General features: G+C 35.8%; 1 protein-coding gene across 1 annotated transcript in view; it reads left to right on the top strand.

The window, feature by feature from the left end:
- Hcn1 (hyperpolarization activated cyclic nucleotide gated potassium channel 1) overlaps positions 1-20,844 on the top strand; it is a 359,593-nt gene that overhangs the window by 286,339 nt on the left and 52,410 nt on the right. Inside the window, exon 5 of the mRNA XM_041646700.1 lies at positions 9,637-9,783. Within this exon, the coding sequence (XP_041502634.1) occupies positions 9,637-9,783 (147 nt within the window). The remainder of the gene's footprint in view (positions 1-9,636; positions 9,784-20,844) is intronic.

Below are 20,844 nucleotides of genomic sequence, written 5' to 3'. Positions count from 1 at the left end.
ATAGCACTTTAAGAAAATAAAAGAGTGCTTCTTCTGTGTATATTAGTGGCCGCAGGAAGTAAAGTGTGCCACACGAAAACGATGATGCCATTAAAAAAGGCTGAGGAAAACCATGGAGGTTTTTGAGTATGGATGGATTCATGAGTAGATGCATGGGGAACTATCTCTTACCCCACATTGGGAGAAGTGTGTCTCTCCCAGTAAGGGCTGGAGAATATGTTCTGATATTGCCTGGCTCCAAATCCAGCCTCAGTCTCAGATGGCATACCCTGCTGCTCCAGAGTGAGAAGTTTTCTCTTTCTGGCCATGGAGGCTCTTTATCTAGGAGTGCCAACATTATTGTCCTGGTTAACAAATTATCGTATTAAGAGAATATATATATATATATATATATAAAGAGAATATATATATATATAAAGAGAATATATATATATATTAAGAGAATATATATATTAAGAGAATATATATTAATATATATAAATATTATATATATTAAGAGAATATATATTAATATATATTAATATATATATTAAGAGAATATATATATTAAGAGAATCTTAGGAAATACCAAAGGGTAATCAATAACACCAGATAATAGGGTGGCATGATGGTATAGGAAAGGACTTCCCATTAAGAATTCAGAGAACTGGCTTTCTCCCTGACCTTTACTAACTAGATGTCAAACCTGCGGAAATGAATTCTCCACCCTGGGCTTCTTCTGCTCATCTGTGAAATGAGAGGGTTGGAAACAATTATCTCCATGGTGCCCTCCAGCTCTCAATGTCTCTTTTATACTAAATATATGTTAATCTCACTGACATGATCCAAAAGACACTTAAAGTGTCTTCTGGGTCATCTTTATGCACATAATTCATTAATGTGTAGTACTGGCTAGGGACATAGTACAAAGAGAACACTTTTCTTAGAATAACCTGACCATCTTTATTCTATATAACTGACATTAATTACTTGTGCCAAGAATTATATCTTAAACAAATATCTTTTATACCACCCTCTTGGGTGATTTTATCTCCACCAACTATGCAGCATTTTAGAGCCGCACCATAGTTGGCTGTGCCATTATGTACACTTGGTAACACCCAAGCACACAGGCACCTGATATTTCCATCACAAAGTCAGAAATAATTAAACTAAAATTTCCCCCTGAGTCATGGGAGTAGGTGTCAACATGTAGTTACAAAGAGTGTTCGCATATTTTTGCCTCTTTAAATATGTTATTTTAATTGGCTTTACCAAGAATCAACCATTATGCTAGAGATTCATTTTTCCAAGCCCTCCCATTACCAAGGCTGCAAAGAATAGGTTGCAGGTGATTCTGTGCAAAACAGGTCCCGGAGTGATTGGAAAGTTACAGGAAAAATCAAGACGAGAACATAAAGAGAACAGACACAAAGGAGCTAAAGAAATGCCTGTAGCAAAGTGCAAGAGACAGGAGTGGAAAATCAGGACACTATATATTTAGGAGTATAAGGGATGAGAAATTAACCTGAAACTTTAGGAAATCATTTGAAAATTGAGGATAATCCAGAAACACCTATTAGAGCTTGTATAAATGTATAAATAATGTTGCTTCCAACGACTGTGCTGATGAATCTTCTATGACATTTTGAATTATGTTCAATATGCCCCATTTAATCTACCATGAGAGTAATGGCAGACAAGAAGGTCTTAACTGATAGAAATGCCTGAAGGATTGCAGACTCCTCTGGCTGTGACATCCACGGAACACAAAGTGATAACTTCATTTTTTTTTTTTTACTTAAAACTTATAATGTATTTATAAGCACTATTTTCTCTTGTCTGTTGAGCTTGGAACATTTCATATGCATCCTTGTTGTGCCCCTGAAGTAAGTTGCTTGTAATTCAAGTGATCATGACCCAGGAAATTCATTTAGAACTAATATATACCAGATCATATTTTATTCTTCAATGAAATGTCTGCACCTTGTCGTACCGATTTATGAGATGAAGGAACAGAAGATGAGGAGAGTCAAGTTGCTATATTAAGGCATGGAATAAGAAAAAGGGACAGATGTGAAATTTGATCTCTCATCTCTTTCTCTGAAGAGCAAGATTTGCCACAATGTACTGCCTCTTTCGCATCTTAACAGGAGCCTTGGATAACGGTTATTCTAATTCCCTAGATACACATTGGTTCCTCAAAATTTGCCAGTAGAAAAAGATTCCCAGGCCATTTTTAAATGACCAATTTGTTCATATTACTAACAATTAGCAGAATGACAAAGTTTCAGCTGTGTTGGAGAGAAGACAGAAAATTAAAGTATAGGCAAATGAAAAAGTACATAACTCTCCCAAGATCTTAATTCTGTGAAGAATATGTTACATCTTTCACCTTTTATCATGCCTTGCAGTATTTTTCTTGATCTATGGCTGGCCACTTTCACTTCTACAATTTTGTGAAGGCTGCAACTTCACAAAGCACAAATGCACTTTGAATTTCTTAATACTATGAATGCTAAATCTTTTGTGCATATGGACTATAGTTCCTTGCCTGTTGCATATTCCAATGTGTCTCCCAGCCACAGTCCTGACTCCTGCGTGACTACTAGATTAGACATGTAGTTTAATTATTTTCTGGTCCAAGGTGGGATTTGATATTTTTTCCTTGTCTGTCCCATTTTTTCTCATAAGCCAGATTTCTGGACATGTTATTCTTTTTCTCAAGCTAAGCAAAATATTGAAATCATCTAGAAATCTTTTAAGAATAAGGTCAGTAGCTGTTGGCTTTCATTTTTTTACTTCACCATTACGCAACAGTTAACACACAGATGTGTGATTGTTGGTCTACATCTGTTTTCATCAGTTGCTGGATAAAACCTATCTGATGACAATTGTGTTAGACACTAATCAATGACTATAGCAGATATTATTATTATAATATATATTATAATATATTATTATAGAACATATTATTATAAATTAGGCATCATTGCATTGACAATGTGCTTGTGGTTAGAAAGTTAGCCATGAGTTTCATGGAACAATAAGTGAATTTAACTAAAATGGTGATAAGGAAGATGTAGATAGTCATCAAACCTTTGATATGAGCAATACAACATGATTTTTTGATATCCTAAGAACTGAAATGAAGAAATATGCAATTCAAAACCTTGGTGTGTTATAAGGATGTAATAGTCTGCGTGTAAAAACAACTTTTTTAAGGCCCTGGGTTCAATTCTAAGCATCACCAGGACTTTTTTAAAAAAGCATATCTTTGAAAATCATCTGAAAACAGGAAAAATGTAATTTTTTCTTGTAATGCTGAATGTCTTATATTTACCATGCCCCTTATTTCCTGAAGTGATCATTTTAGTTCTATTTTATGATTTGAGCATGCAGGAACAGGGTTACACATTAACGTTGACATTTTCACTTCCCAGTGCCACCCACTTTCAAATCATCACAGCTTGTTCTGTATTTGTCTTGCATTCAGAATTGCATGTAAAAGACAAGATCAATAAAAACTCCCTGAGGCTAAACCTAGATGTAAATTCTACATTTTCATAAATATCCAAATACCAGGAATTTAGTGATGCCTTAGAATCATTTTTAAATTCCATATATTAGAATAGTTTAGGTTAATATAAAGGAAGATATATGTTAAGATTAAAAATTGTTTCTAGAAATATTAGGGAACAATTTAGAATGTATGGGACAATCAAGAGGATATAAAGGAAACAGAAGGAAAAACAGGATGGTCAAAAACAAACACATAAAAGTAATATGCTAAATAAATGATAAGTCAAGGGTAGCATAAATGGCTAAATTCAGAGGCTCGGCATCCAACTTAAGTTATTTAATTTAGGATGTCATAAATATATCACCAGTCAATACTGAGATATGAAATAGCTTGTAGGTTCCTCAAAAAAGTTATAAGTAGAGCTTCTACAATCTGAGGAGATTGTTAAGATTGGGGAAGTACTTGGCAGAACTGGAGGATCCACCTCTTGGCTTGTTGGTCAACTACTCTAGCCAAATCAGGTCAGGGAGTAAAAGACTTTGTCTGAAAAACAAAAAATTGAGAGCTATTGAGAAAGATATCCAAAAGTGGCTGTTGATTTTCACATTTATTGGTGCACATGGCTATGCATAGTTGCATGCACATGTAAACACCCTCCCGCACAAATTGAGCTTGCCTATGTTCCAGATATGGACTTCTTGGTGTATACCCCTATGCGCCATAGGCAGTTTCGGATAGAATAACTTGCATTTCCACATATATCTTGACACTATTCCCAATAGTTAAGCTAAGAAACAGTCCAGATGGTCTTCAATACATGAATGGTCAAATAAAATGTGATATATTCACAGTGGGGTTTTACTCATCTTTAAAGAAGATTGAAATTATACCATTTGCAAGAAAATGGATTGAACTGAACATAATCATATTAACTGAAATAGTGACTCTTTAAAAAAAAAACCCAAGTATCACATTTGATATCATTTAGAAGCTAGTTAAAAGAGAAAGAGCGTGGAAGTAAAAGGGAGGACTCTATGTATATGGAAGGGAACAGGAGGAGTGGGAAGGGGTAACAAGAGAGGAATGGGAAAAATATGCATGCATTATTAATACAGCCCATTCCTGTTTATAGCTAAGATATGTTGGTGAGATAATTGCAAACTTAATAATTTCCATAGATTCATGACACTTATATCCCACATACCCTTTCTTATGAGTTTCTGGCAAGGTTTGTTCAGTGAAGCCAGTATAGGTATTGTAGGCTGCAACTGATGCGAAATCTAAAGAAACTACAGTGGCTGACTATCTGTGATGGAGGAAGGTCATTGGCTAATAAAGGCACTGCCCTGGCCCATTTTATTGGTTAGAGGATAGGTGGGAGGAGTAAACAGAACAGAACGCTGGGAGGAAGAGGAAGTGAGCTCAGACTCGAAAGATCTCCTCTCAGGAGTAGACGCCTGAGAGAGACGCTATGTCTTGGTCCCGGGATGAAGCTCCGACCCAGGATGGACTAGGCTAGAGTCTCCCCGGTAAGCGCACCTGGGGGTGCTACACACAGATGATTAGATATGGGCTAAATTAATATGTGAGAATTCGCCTAGAAGAGAATGGGCCAAGCAGTGATTAAAAGAATACAGTGTCCGTGTAATTATTTCGGGACATAAGCTAGCCGGGCAGGCGGCTGGGGTGTTGGGGACGCAGCCCCGCCGCCGCTCTTATTACTACATATCTGGATATAGAGATTTGGGGGAGGGGAAGTGAGATCAAAGTTACAAGTAGTCATGCAAATACAACACGCCTTAAAAATATCAACATCATTGTGGTCAATGTTTACTTTGTTTAAAACAAAGGAACCCCTATGGGTTTTGATTTTCAATTCTGAGTGTAAAATTATAATCACTTTTCAGAAGCAATGAGTTAGGAAGTGGAAATGAAGGAGAAAGTTTGTAACTTTTGATCTATCCTCTTGAAGGAGTAAATAAAAGTAGATTGATAAGGAATTTTACAGAGGAGATCAATGGAAGAATTAAACACTGTTGTTGTAATTATAGAGTATAACAGGAGATTTCAGATGTAGAAGATCGAAAAAAACAATTTCTGGCAATAAATCTATAAATAATGCCTGATTTAATTCATATGAGAAATAGAAGCAAACATTGATAAATGGTAGGTGTAAAACAGTTCTAAACACAGAAGACTTTTGGGATTGAGGATGGGCTACCACGGTTAATAATAAGTGCTCTTGCTATCTGACACTGAGTAAGTTTCAAAAATGATATATTGCTACAACTAACACAAACATCGATAGTCTTTTATTTTTGAAATTTGTGAACCTATGTAAAGCTTTGTACATTCAGTTGATTTCATGCCTCAGATACCACTACCGGTCTTCTTCAACGAGTGATTTTTGTTGGCCACCCAACATGCCAGTGATACTTCCATGTATTTTGACAAACCTTGTAATGTGTGGGGGAAACAAGCAGAGTGATCTTTCAGTTCTTTTAAGTGTTATATTCTATCAAAGATGGTTGCATTATTTCTAAACTCATGTCTACTGCCTTCCACTACTTTTCTTCTACTATCTAATTATTGACTGCCGTCCCTTGAACTCTGGATTCTGTTACTTGTGGGTTTTTTTTTTAAATCCTCTCAAAGTTATACAGTTATTATCCATATCTTTAACTTGAACCACTTCCCTATCTCAGCTGCTTTTAAAATGCCACTTCTGCTCTTTGCCAGCTTTCTCCTCAGTTGACACATCATCCCTTGGTCCCTTAGTCACCAATGACGTGTGTATTTCCTTCTCTGAGTGCCTGACCTACATATAAGCATGGCCATGTGCCATCAGCCACTTAAACTTAGCTTTCCAAAGACTGAATTTATTTTTTCCTTGCTCGCACTCAGATATGCTTCTTCGTGTCCTAAGATAACCTAGTACTTGACATAGAGAAGGGACTTGGAAATTTAGTGTTTGTTAAACTTCAAACTGCTGTGTCCTAAATGTAAACTTCTGCTTTAGAAGATCTGGGTAGAGGCTACAAATACATATTTCTAATATTTTTCTAATTGCTAGTGGTGTTTGATGATGTTTTAGCTAGTAATACAGTACAGTGGAGACAGATCATTGGGTAATAGCTTCTACCCTACAAGTGTAAAGACCCAAGTTTGAATTCCTAGCTCTGGTATAATAATACAGGCATGTGATATAATTCCAACCTTAAGGGAGATAGGTAGATAAACATGCACCTGCATGCATGTGTGTGTGTGTAGTGTGTGTTTGTGTTTGTGTGTGGTGTGTGTGTGTGTTTGTGTGTGTGTGTGTCTGAGAGAGAGAGAGAGAGAGAGAGAGAGAACGTGAACAGTCTGTTTTCCAGATAAATCACTTCACAATTGTTAGATAAATAATTTCTAGGCAAAGCATAGTATTAAAATAAGCAATATGCACTAAAAAATCAAACTTAACTCAGTATGAGTGAGCTACAATGAGTATCTGTATAATGTTGGATTAATAAAATAATAAGTAATCATTCAACTGAATACCAGCTTAAGTTAATAATCTGAAGTGCATACAAAACTGACTTTTGAGAAGAAATATAACTATATTCAACCAAGACATTTTTTTCCAGAAATAAAGACAGATTCTAATATAACTACCTACCTAAATAATCTTGCATAAGTGTCTGATAGAGAAGTCACTGAGATTATTACTGTGGCTCAGCGGTGTGGAGGATGATGTGGAATAAATCCATATCTCTGAAGGAAGCTACCAGGCTTTTTTTTTTTATTTCCCACTCTTTTACTCTTTTGCTCTTTGGAAATCTGACACCCAAATAAATCACAAACAGAGTCTTATTCTTTTTTTTTTTTTTTTAATGCCCGATCTTAGCTTGGCTTATTACTAGCCAGCTTTTCTTAACCTAAATTATCCCAACTAGCTTTTGCCTCTGGGCTTACATCTTTCTCTATTTCTGTAACCTTTCTTTACTTCTTTCTCTGTGGTTTGCTGTGTAGCTAGGTGACCAGCTCCTCTTGTCCTCCTCTCTTTGTTCTATCTTGCTCCTTCTTCTTCCCTCCTCCCAGATTTTCCTCCTGTTTATTCTCTCTGCCTATCAGCCCCACTTATCCTTTCTCCTGCCTCACTATTGGTTGTTTAGCCCTTTATTAGACCATCAGGTGTTTTAGACAGGCAGAGAATCACAGCTTCACAGAGTTAAAAAAAAATGCACTATGAAAGAATGTGACACATCTTTGCATCATTTAAACAAATGTTCCAGGCCATAAACAAATGCAACACCCCTTTAAATCACACTCTACAACACCAGAGCATATAAACGTTTGAATTCTCCATTGAAATGTAGCCACCTTTTTCCTCAGCTATTGCTCAGTGATACACAACGGCAGTGAAGAACCGACACATGAGATCAAAACCTTATGTCATGTTGCTTCAGAAGGCTGGAGGCAGGCATTCAAGTCTCTAGGCCTCAAACATTTCAAACAGGCTTCTTTTTTTTAAATGAAGAATACTATATTTATTTAATACAAAAAAATGTGACAAAGTGGTGTTTCAGTTCAGGGTAGTAGTTTTTAAAAATTAATTTCTGGATAAAATATAAAAGGACTTTCTTTTATATATAGGAAAGTCTTGAAAAACTGTGGTGACTGATGCTTAACTTTCTCAATCCCTCACCAGTTGCTGGCTCCATAACTATGTACATGAACTAAAAAGACATAGACCAGGACTCCATTAACAGAATAGAGAGAAAATATATCATTTGTGTTTTATTCAATGTAAGAATCATTTCATTAGAATTATCTATCTAAAAGCTAAATTTTTATTATATATTGATTCCATCAGCATTATAATAAAATTAGTTCAGTGCTTTGGCACCAAATATGCTGGAACCTGCCATTTATCTGAGCACTTGAGGGACAGATGTGAGTTCAAAAGAAGGCTGGTCAGATCCAGTCAGAAAAGCCTCGACCCTGTCTCAATAGACAGAGGTGGAGATAGAGATAGAGAGATAGAGATAGAGAGATAGAGTTGAAAATAGATAAGTACACAGGCACACACAGACAGATAGATATAGTTAACAGATAGAGATAGAGGGAGATATAAATATGGATTGATATAGATGGATGACAGATAGATTGATAGAGTACAGATAGATAGATAAATATAGATAGATATAGAAATAGAAAGATAGGAAAATATAGATACATAGATATAATTCTCAGAGTGTAGTAATTTTTGAATATTGTGTTAGGAATACCTAAAGAATACCTCCTGAAGTTTAATGTATATATGACCCAGAGAGTAACTATCTTTAAAGATAAGGTTTTGATACCTGTAATTCTTCTATTCCAACTGTTTCTCGGACAAATATCTGTGTTCCTATGTGCCCGTTGGATGAGTTGAGTAGTTATCTTACCAAGATTTTGTATGTGCTTCTGCAAACGTAAAAGACACTCCAGTGAGGACATTACTGGGATTACATCAATCATCAGGCTTTCCCAAAGCCACACCCTACCTAGATTTTATTTTAAAAAATAAAAATTAATTAACTAAATGAAATTAAATTTTCAGTTAAACTCTGCTTATAAAAATTCTATAGAACTAGTCTCCTGATTTTTTCCTCAGGCTGTTGTCTTTGTCACTATGGCCTTCAAAGAGCTGTCAAGTTCTTTGCCTCTAGATTCAAGTTTTAACAAGGTTCAGATCTTAGTCGGAGCTTTAAGGTGCAAACCCTTTGTGCTAGGAAAAATTATGAATTCCCTTTTCAAATGAAGAGTCGAGAGAATCTTGGCTTCTTGCAGAACTCAACTAGTAAAGCATAGAACCCATCCTACCACTTTTTATTCTGGTCACATCATTTCTGTTTCAGATCTATAGTTCTGAATTCTCCCGAGCTCCTCTCCTGCCTTTTTTCTGCATCTCATTCTTTTCAAGATATAATGTGCTTTATGCAGTATGACACCCATAAGCACATTAGACCTTGGTGCTCTAGTTTCTGCTTCTACAAAGAACTCTTCTGTTTGCTACAGAGTATTCCAGTGATATTGAATACAGTGCAGCAACATATAAGTTGATTTCTAAGATGCCTAACAGTATTTTCTATTTTTTCCTTTGTTTATAGTATAAGCAAGTGGAACAATACATGTCATTCCATAAGTTACCAGCTGACATGCGTCAGAAGATACATGACTACTATGAACACCGATACCAAGGCAAGATCTTTGATGAGGAAAATATTCTCAGTGAACTTAATGATCCTCTGAGAGAGGTAAGAATTACTGTTCTTGATCTGTGTGATATATTATTATCATTTATTTCTATCCTTTCTAGGGAGTCTTTTGGTCTCGGTTGTAACTTATTCAAAAGCATAATCAAAACTACATGCGAATACATCAGTTGTTGCCTTTATTCATCTTTTAGTTTCTTCCCTAAGAGACTTCCAATTACTTAAAAAGAAATGCCAGAGAACCATTCCTTTCTGGCTCTTACTCCATTTAATGTATTCTCGGCTCTCAAAAGTACATTTTCCAGTCATTGTCCCTATATTCCCAATATTCCATGTTTTTTTGCTGACCAGACCTGTTCAGTTATTTAGGTTATAATTTTTTACAGTTTATCGTCACATTTTTTCCTTGCATTTTCTTTGCTCATCCTTGGCACCTTAATCAGGAGATACTAGCTTGCTTCCAGTAAATCAACTCTTGGTGTCTCATTAAGATATGTTGAATATCAAAAGGCAGTCTTTACTGTGCACCCTCTTCTCATCATTTCCCCAATCCCTCCCCTCTGCTACCTGTCACTTCACTCCTAAACCAAAGTGGATGCTCTTGATTCCTTCATCTAACAGTGCTTTGCTCACGACTTCTTTTATTACCAAAACTCTTATAAATTTTTTGCATAATGGTTATACTGTGTTTGGATCACCAAGTTTTTACCACAACATGTAGTACTTGAAAGTTATCAAAGCCCTACTGATAATGAATTCTCCGTCTCTGCCTTGTTGAGAGTGCTTTGTTACATTGCTAACAAGACATAAACCCCGACTTCCCTGCTGGGCCTCTTTAACTGAAGCTTTGGGGTTTCATTCCCTGCCTCTGAACTTGTTTTCTTTCATTTATTTTATCACACATTTTTAGCCTAGGCATTTTAGTTCAAATTCTTTTCGTAAATTTCATTTTCTTAAAAGCTTTATGATCTCCCCTGGCACCCTGCAAGTTATGTAATGAAGTCATTATCTTTCTGAGTAAAACACTCAACTCTTGAAATCTTTCTGAAATTTTTAGTTATTCTTTCAGGTCACTTTGAATGTAAAATTTAAGTTCTTATTTTAGATCTTCTTCATTTCAACGTGTGCTCTGCACATCCTATCTCTGATTTACATTCCTAATACATCTAGTATGCATGCCTCACTCTCTTCTCCACTGCCACCACCTGAAGTTTTCACTTTTTAGTTTCCTCTAGGCTTGAGTCACAGACTGACTAATTTTTTTATGTACATGGACTCTCATTTCTCTGCCCAGAAAAAAAAATTGGTTGTTAGGTCATGAATTCAATCTTTCTGTACTCCAATGCCAGCTACCTTGACCGTTTTCATTTCTGCTTTCATCTTACAAAATGATCTGCAACAGAGGTGGACAACTTGCTGTCTTGCAACAACAATTATAATAATGCCTTACTCTACAGAGAAATGACTTTTACCTTTTGACAGTCTAGTACAAGCAATACTTTATCGCTTCCGTCTTTCATATAAGGCTAAGTCTAGTACTTCTTTCTCATGAACCCAAGAGCACTTAGTAATCATTGTGAATTACGTTCCTATTGCTTTGCACTTTTTATCCACCTTTGCCTTGAAATTTCTTTGACCAGAAGGATGCTGTGGTCCATATTTTAGTTTTTTTCCTTTCTTAAAATTTTTTACACATTTAACAAAAATTATACAACATGAATATTTTCATTTCTACTTTTCTCTTTTAAAGCCATCTCGACACTGCAGTTGTTACATCCTCTAAAATTTATTTGTATTGTGAAAAGCTATAAAATGTGTGAAAGGGATCTAAAAATAAAAATATCAGCTATCATATTGTTATAACTTGTTTTTCCCACATTTTAATAGATTTAGAATGTATAATTCTTTAGAATATATCTGAAACAAATTTTGTATTTTTACCTTTTAAGAAAAGCACTTTATTTATTTTGTTTCTTAAACTGTCAGTTTTCATTGTTTGCTGGAAAACTCTCCTTTGACTTTTTTTCATATCCAAATTTCAATACAATTGAGTCGGTTTAGGTTTTCAAGGGTCTGGAGAAGTGCAGTAACAGCTTTCTCTTTGACTTTTCATTGACAGCTTAAACATAGCTTGCAATCAACTGCCGTGTTGATTACATGTTGATGTGACACTGGATGGATGGTGTCACACTTTTCTTAGAACTTGAACATGAATTGCATCCCCAGAAGGAAGTACAGCCTTCTTAACATGTCAAGGAGACTACGGCAGTGTTTCTCAACCATCCTAACACCATGACACTTAAACGCAGTTCCTTGAGCTGCGGTGACCCCCAACAATAAAATTATTTCATTGCTCCTTCATAGCTGCAATTTTGCTATTGTTGTAAATTATAAGTAAATATGTGATATGTAGGCTTTCTGGAATGGTACCCCCAGAGGGGTTGTGACCCATAGATTGAAAACCACTGTTTTATAGACCATTTTCATCTTTGTATATTTATGCCGATTTTTCACCTTTAAGAAATTATCGATGATTTCCACTTTAAAATTTCAAATTACCTCTTCCTTTTGTTTTCATGCTGTTTACTCCTCAATCTTTTCTATTCATCTTAGTTTTACTTCATTTGGTCACTCTTATCAGACATTCCATTCTCCATAAATTTTACCAGCCAACTTTGTCTCTGTATAGAGATTACTATTTGTGATTTTCTTGTCTCTTTCATTACTGAAAGCTTTTTGAGAATAGAATCTGTGTCATAACTACATAATAATACTTGTATCTCTAATTATGAGTATTACCAAAAACATGAGTTTTTGGTATGTTTACTGAATGAATGATCTTTATCATGATCATGAGTGCGAACCAGATTCAGAATCATGGCCACTGAATAAAGTTAGGGCTCCTAGAAATAGAAACATTTGTTTTCAATATAAAATGAAAATGTTTTGTTTCTCTGACATTAGGATAATACATAAATCTCTTGTAATGAGTGTTAGAAGGATAAGTGGAAGAGAAGTAATGTGGAAAAACAATAACTGTCCTAGTTAGCTTGACATGTCAATTTGACAGATTAGGGTCATCTGAGAGAGAAACTTCCATTGAAGAATTATCTAGATCAGATAAGCCCTTAGGCATGACTATTGGAAATTGCCTTAATTGTCAAATGATAAAAGTTGTCCCTGTCCACTGTGGTCAGTCACATCCCTTTGTGAGTACTCCGTAGCAAGAGCCTGGGAGTGAGCCAACAAGCAGAATTTCTTCTTCAGGTTCCTGCTTGACTTCCCTGAACGGTGGACTGTGACTTGAAAGTAGAAATCAAAGACACTCTTTCGTCTCCATGTCACTTGTGGTCAGAGTATCTTATCACAGCTGCAGAAATCAAAGTAGAACAATAGCATCAGTCATTACTGAAATAAAATTGGAGCCTAAAAAAATGTCCAAACGCGTTCAATCATAGCAGAGATTAGGTGACTTATCTTTGCTATATGTTAGAGACTACTTGCTGAAACAAATAATTGGCTCTGCATATTGTTCAAGTCTCAATATTACAGTGTTAATGTATCAAAGACTCCTTCCCTGAGCAATTCATTCAGGTTAGCTCCTGGGTAATTATTCTCCATCACTTACGCTGCTTGCACATCGTGTGCCTCGCTTTCGCTTAACGCTTACTTGTGTGTTGTCTGTTCTGTCACACAATGGCTTTAGAAAAAGGGTCTTGTCTTTCTTGATCTCCGTGCCATTCCCAGTCCTACATATATTAACTAATTATCAGATAGATAAGTTAAGGGTAGATAACTATAGATCACACATTTGTCAGCTCATCTCAGAGAATCATTGGTTATCAGTGTAGCTGGAGATTTTTGTCTATAAAACAGTGGTGATTGGAGGAATGAGAACAGCAGTTCTTGGCACGGCGAGCTTCATTCTTGCAGCTTAGTGTCATTTTTTCATTTGACTCTGGCCAATATACTTTTCCTTACTGTTTGCACAAATATACTGTTGTCTTTGTATTCATTTGTAACATGTGCAGTGTGTGCCAAGTAGTTCTGCTTCATATGCATCCATTTTATAAGGTAACTTTCTATGTGCTATGGGGTTAGTTGTTTAACAAGGAGTTAAGGAATAGGGGTAGGGAGTGACTGTCAGTGGGACAAATTATGGAAAGTATTTGAGTATTCTTTCTGCTCACTGTAACCCAGTAGCTTTCATGGAATATATGATAGATATTATATCACTCCTATACCAAATTCAGATGATGGCAGCTGATCATTTGAGTGTTGGTTCTACCAGAACAGCATCATGTTTGTGAATGTGATCACTATCCTTATTAAAGAAGTCCAATACACTTCTTGTTCTTTCTGTCATATAGGCACATGCTTAAAAGAAGTCTGTGTTTCAGCAAGAGTACCGCAACCAAACACAAACTGCTAGGACTTTAATCTTAGACTTTCCACACGTCAGAGCTTTGTAAATAAATGTATCCTGTTTTTGAGCCAGGAAGTCTGTAATGCTTCTGTCCATAGCTGCCCAAATGAACTGCTGTAATCACCATGCAAAGCTGTACAGAGAATACTCAATGAATCTTCGCGCAATTGCTGCTGCATCACTCATCCAAATGCGGGTAGTGACACATTCAGGATGTGGAGATTCATAGAGGAAGAGGTTCTTGCCAGTTCAGCATTGGTTAAGCCTCAGAACCTGAACAAGGAGCTCTACTAAAATCTTCCCTGTTTTAGGAAATGAAGTGGTTACAAATTTATCTTAAAAGCTCCCTTCATTTCACTGTGAGCTAACATAGTATGTTTCAAAATAAAGGAACAAGCGCAATTTTCTAAGGAAAATTCTTTAAGATGATACCCAGAAAATTACTATCTCAAATCAGGAAAGTAATATCGTGATGTATTTACCCTTTCTCCTGCTTATAAGCTGGGTGCTTTGTGCCTGTGTCTAGTTAAAATTATATGCTTTTTGACTTGGTCTTCTGTGACCCTTAGGCACCCCACACCATCCCAGATGTCCATACGTGTACCAGATTTCTTTGTTTCAGTTAGTCCTAATTCTTTGGTGACATTTGAAAGCATATGTGCCCTTCCCTTTCTGTAAGTAATAGTGAATGACACAAGCTTCTGAAAGGCAGACTAGGACCACGATCGACAGTGTAATATCACACAACTAATCAGCACTAACTTAATGGGTGGTTTCAAGCTATTTCTTAATTGATTTGTCATTCTTTTCCTCATTTTAAAATGTAAAAGTTGATAATATTAATTACCTCATAGTGTGCTGTTGAAACTAAGAGGGTAAAATACGTAATATATCAGGAAAAGTGACCAGTACATAGCACATGTGTTCTTAAAATAAAAGGATCAAATAGTCACATAATTCAGTAAAGAATAGCCCATCATTGTAGCCTTAATGCCTTTTATATAGTTCAGTGAAAGACATATTTGAAAAAAAATCAAGGTTAACAAACTCCATGTAAAGTACTGGGAGGATGATTCAAAGTATTCGGACAATATGCAGGAGACACGGAACTAAGCCTCATTGTATGCCCCATTTCCTTTGGAAGTTATTCAAAGAATCTGATAATAGCTCTCCCTTCATTTCAGCAGACAGCTCTCTGGAGACAATGCCCCAAGCATCAAAACTTGACATTGAAATATTAAGATCATAAGACTGACATGTGCTTTAGTAAATGCTAGGCATATATTTAAAAATAAAATCTAGTTAGAAGTATTCAATGAACGCTACCCCCTTGCTTCTGAATGCTTGTTGGAATGCGTATAAAGAATAAGGTCTATTTTTAGCATGGCTGGTCTTACACTGATTCCATTGGAGCAGAATGGCAAACCTAACAGTCTAAAAAGGGGTTAATGCCCTTCTAAGCCAGTCTCCAAAGTTCAGAACTGATCTATTTTTAAACAACGAAGTGTGAGGAGCTGAGAGCTGAAAATAGGTGCTGATCATGTGCCCCGGGAGAATTTAAAACGTCAGTATATTTCATTCTTATAAAACATGAAATGTGTTTCTGGCCTCTGACCTCGAATTTGTAAGCTGGGTTTATTACATAAGAAAACAAAATTCGTGCGAACACTTAGTGTAGTTTTGAAGCACTTTTAAAATCTATACTTGAGTATCTAAACATGCTTTTAAATTACATTTTGTTGAAGTTAAGGAAGTAGGCTTGATGCATTGCATTGTAAAGCTTGCCTTCCAAAGATATAATGTATTTATTTGACAGGAATAAATAGCAAAAGATGAGACAAAGAATATGTCTGTGATGTAATAGAGGTTATCATTCCAAATGAGATCAACAAAGAAATTTTTGCTGTTGTTATTTATTTTTTGTTTGTGTTTGCGTTTTCACCATGTGTCTCTAGGTGCTATCAGAGAGGTGGGAAACAGTTGCATTGATTTTTTTTTTAAATGTGTGCAATACATAGACCCAGACATATCTGGAAAGACAAACTAAGAGACACAGTGATGCCGTTTTCAGTCTCAAAGGAAGTGCTTCCTATATACTGGAAGATAAAAAAAAATAAAGAAGAAAGAAAAGATCAAGAAGTAAAAGCAAGAAACCATTAACAGGAACACCGGAGATGCAGGAAATCACCCATAGTTAATTGCTAGAGCGAGACTCCACAGCCAAAAATAGCTGGCAAGAATAAGTAGGTTCACCGAGGCCAAGAGTACAAAGTAAAGGTCTCAAAGGAAAAGGTGTGCTCTGAATGTGGAAGTTAATGTGGAATGTGAACAGAGAAGGGGGGTAGAAGATGGGGGTTCAGGGAGGGAAAACGTGATAAACAAAAAAGAAGCCTATACTAAAGCAGGTCTCTCTTTAGTTTTTCCTTGGACCAAGGAAGAAGGAAACAAATTGCCAAATAAAGAACTTTTCATTCAACAATGATTTAAGACACCATAAGTTTGAAAACACAAATAAAATATAATTTTTAAAAAATTATTACATTTTTTTCTGTTGAGGAAACCCATGCCTTTCATCATTAATAAAATAGTCGTGAAAATTATGTTGCATGGTCTTTGAAAAAATGACTATACAATTGCATTCACACTAAAATAATTAAGATGATTTGAGACCAAACTTAAGAATATACCTGATTATAAAAAGTCAGTGTAGTTAGTAGTATTCAGTAGCATAAATACGGTAGTAAGCAAACTGAGCTTTGAGAATACATTTTAAAGACATCGCATTAATTTAATGTGTATGTTTGTGTGACTGTGTGTGTCGGGGGAGTGTAGTCTGTGTGTAGAAACCATTTCAAGTTGCAGGAGTTTTCTTTATCTTTCCATCTTGTGGTTTCCCAGGGCTTGAATTCAGGCCACAATTCTTGGTAACAAGTGCCTACTGAGCCATGTCACTAGCCCTAAAGCAAACAATTTGGATCAAGGCTCTACAATGAGCTAAATGCAAGTCTTAAATAAGAACTATTAAATGAGACTATCTGTGGTGTTTTATAGCTTATATGAAACGTATTTGCATTTTTAAAAATAGCACCACAAATACATACATAAATTATGAACCTTCTTGTTGTTAAATCATGAGAACAGTTAAACATTCTCATGTTGTTCTTAGCTTTTGAAGATGGCCTTAGCATTTCTGGAGCGAGATGATTATCTTAGTGCCATTTCTGTTAGCAGGATAAAATACCCGATAAAAGCAACTTGAAGAAGTAAGGGCTTATGACTTACAGTTTCAGAGGATACAGTTCACTGTGATGGATTAGAAACAGCAAGAGACCAAGAATGTACATGGTGGCAGGATTAGGAGACTGGCTAGTCACACTGCATCTACATTCAGAAAGTAGAGAGAGAACTGAAAATGGGGTTAGGATACAAAGCGTCAAGTCCTGACCCAAGTAACTGGTTTCCTCCAAGAAGGCTCTACCACCTAATGGTTACACAGCTTTCTCAAGTGGAGCTACCAGTCAGAGACTTAGTGTTCAAATCTGTAATCCTAAGGGGGGGCATCCCATATTCAAACCACTACAGTGATGAATGTCCTTTAGAAGTAATAGAGATGTTGATAGCTGGAGCTGTAGTGAGGGTTGGAAAGATGAAGGTAATGGTCTGATGAGGAAACTGATGCTTTTCTTTTATTTATTTATTTATTTTTTATTTTTTATTTTTTTTATTGAGAAAAGGAGACAGAAAAAAAAAGAAAACAAGTTTCCACCTCCTCCCAGCCTCCCATTTCCCTCCCCCTCCTCCCACCCTTCTCCCCCTCCTCCCACCCTTCTCCCCCTCCTCCCGCCCTTCTCCCCCTCCCCCCACTCCTTTCCCCCTCCCTCTCCAGTCCAAAGAGCAGTCAGGGTTACCTGCCCTGTGGTAAGTCCTAGGTCCTCCCCCCTCCGTCCATATCTAGGAAGGTGAACATCCAAACTGGCTAGGCTCCCACAAAGCCAGCACATTAAGTAGGATCAAAACCCCGTGCCATTGTCCTTGGTGTCTCATCAGCCCTCATTGTTCGCCATGTTCAGAGAGTCCAGTTTTATCCCATGCTTTTTCAGTCACAGTCCAGCTGGCCATGGTGAGCTCCCAGTAGATCAGCTCCACTGTCTCAGTTGCTGGGTGCACCCCTCGTGGTCCCGACATCTTTGCTCATGTTCTCCCTCTTCTGCTCCTCATTGGGACCTTGGGAGCTCAGTCCAGTGCTCGAGTGTGGGTCTCTATCTCTATCTCCATCCATCACCAGATGAAGGTTCACAATGATGTTTCATCCGGTGCCCAGATCGAAACTCCGTGCTGCTTGGTTAGTTCGCAAACAAAGGGCCCCGACACTGATGCTTTAAAACACAATTTTAGCGAAAATAGTATGTCAAGTGCTTGAGGAAACTTTACTTGTAATTCCACATTATCAAATAAATGACATTATTGCCACTATGTGATGGCATGCTGGGGTAGATAAATGTCAAATGACTGTGACTTGAGACTGCAAAAGTGACAGAGATCCACCCGTGCTTAGAGATATCTGTGCTCTATTCTACTGCTATTCTGATCTAATGTATACGTTGAAGGTCAGATGTAGCAAGACTAATTGGACAGGAACACTGTGACATGAACCTTTGAAATCCTCTGAGTGCTTTAATATTGAGAGTTTAAAAATCATTTCCTCTACACCGGTAACACATAATTTATGATTTTATAACCTTATTTATGATTGCAAAGTATGAAAAGTATGAAAAAAAAAGATTTTACAGAGAACAAATGAAACTTTTTTTCCCTTTGGCAAGCATTGTATAAATGAGTACGTGTTTAAAATATCATGCTTTATGAAAAGAAATCACTCAGAGAAGAGCACAGGCTGAGAGAAAGTGGTCAATGATATGATTTTAGTAATTATAACAGATATTGAAATCTCATTCTCGTTATTGACATGTTTAAATATTGCAGTCTCCTAATGTGAATTAAAAGGCTTCCCTGACAACAATATGAACCATAATTTAGACATTCATAAATGAGGATCAGGAAAATCAAGAGAAATTGAAGAATAATGTCACAAAACCTAATTTTTTTAAATTATAAATACCAGATATACAGCTAATTGTTATCATAGAATTTTACTTACTTTTTCAAAGTGAACTAATGAATGACCATAGGGAAAAAGACAAAAATAGCCCATAAACACCCAACCTCTTTATGGGAAATGCTTTGCAATAAATTTTAAACCTTAGAAATAATACTAGTGAAAACTAATACATTCTTTTGAGAAAGTAAAATTTTCCAGTGTGTAGATTAACTAGAGCAAATATGTTTCAAACTAATTTTAAATAAGTGAGACCATGTTAGTGGCCTAAAACATAAAAGAACAAAAGACAATAGTGTCAAACAGGACTGTTTGCTATTATATTAGGATTGTAAAACATTATATTTAGTAATAAGAATTGCTTCCACAGTTGCTTAAATTTAAATATTAAAGTATGTCATGATAATTATTTATATGTTACAAATTATTAAAGGGTTGTCTCAAATGTAAGATTCGATTCTAATATGGAATTTTCATTCTTTTCTAGTAATACACACACAAAATTGTGCACACATGTTACATACCACATCTTCCTAGAATACATAGCATACATATACTCAAGACCCTATTAAAATCTCTTTCTTCAAACAAAATACATTTTAAAAGTTTTAGCAGACTTGAATTTATCTGCAATTCATTTGTTTATCTATAAGTAGCCTCAATTCCTTTAGGCAAGATGATGCAACTTTTGTACTTAATGGTGTGACAGATGGACTTGGTTCTGGAACATTAAAAAATATCATAGAATAATCACTGATACAATGAAAATTCAGTCACCAGTTAATACTTTTGTAATAATATTGAGTTCAAAGACAGAAAATGATAGAAAGAGAGAAATACCTGGGAAAGTTGAGTGAGGTATACTTAGGAACATCTTATATAGTATTGAAATATTTTGTAGATCTAAAATCATTCCAAAGTCAAATGGTCAAGACTGAAAACCTAGCTGGTTTTGTTTGTGACTACTCTTATAAAGATATCACTATTTTAACTGTATAAACTTTTAGATGTATTTTTTCTTAATACATTTATAAGTGATAGTATATAAAGTTTAGAGGAACACAACTCCATCTATAACCCTGAACAATACATATAGCACTTATAAAATCTTGACTGATGTAAATAATATTTCAGTGTTTGACTCACAGCTTGAAGGCTGTTTGTTAATCTAGCAATTAATAGTATAATTAGGTTTTAAAGCAGGTGCTAATGGAAAATACTCAAGTCCACAATTGCCATCAGTTTTCCTCTCTGCCGACTGAATTAGATATACAATATGACTAATATAAAGTGGAAAACTGGGTATTATAAAGAATGTCAGTGAGGGCTACGTTGTAATATGGGAAATGGTCTGTCATAAAAGTATACACAGAAAGGAATACAAAAGAATTTGTGCATTATGAATGCAGTTGTGTTGAGGAAAACAGATTTTCTTTTTTTTTTCTCCAGAAACTAAAAGAAAACTAACTTGCTAATAAGAGTATACAACTGGCTAGCCTCCATGTGATGGAAATCAAATAAATTTAAAATTGGGAAGCTTTACACATCTGTTAGTTACTTC

This window comes from Microtus oregoni, unplaced genomic scaffold (assembly GCF_018167655.1).
Source record: "Microtus oregoni isolate MIOR12 unplaced genomic scaffold, Mior012 000141F_ref0000236, whole genome shotgun sequence".
Classification (NCBI taxonomy): domain Eukaryota; kingdom Metazoa; phylum Chordata; class Mammalia; order Rodentia; family Cricetidae; genus Microtus; species Microtus oregoni.
This window is presented reverse-complemented; position numbering and strand designations above follow the sequence as displayed.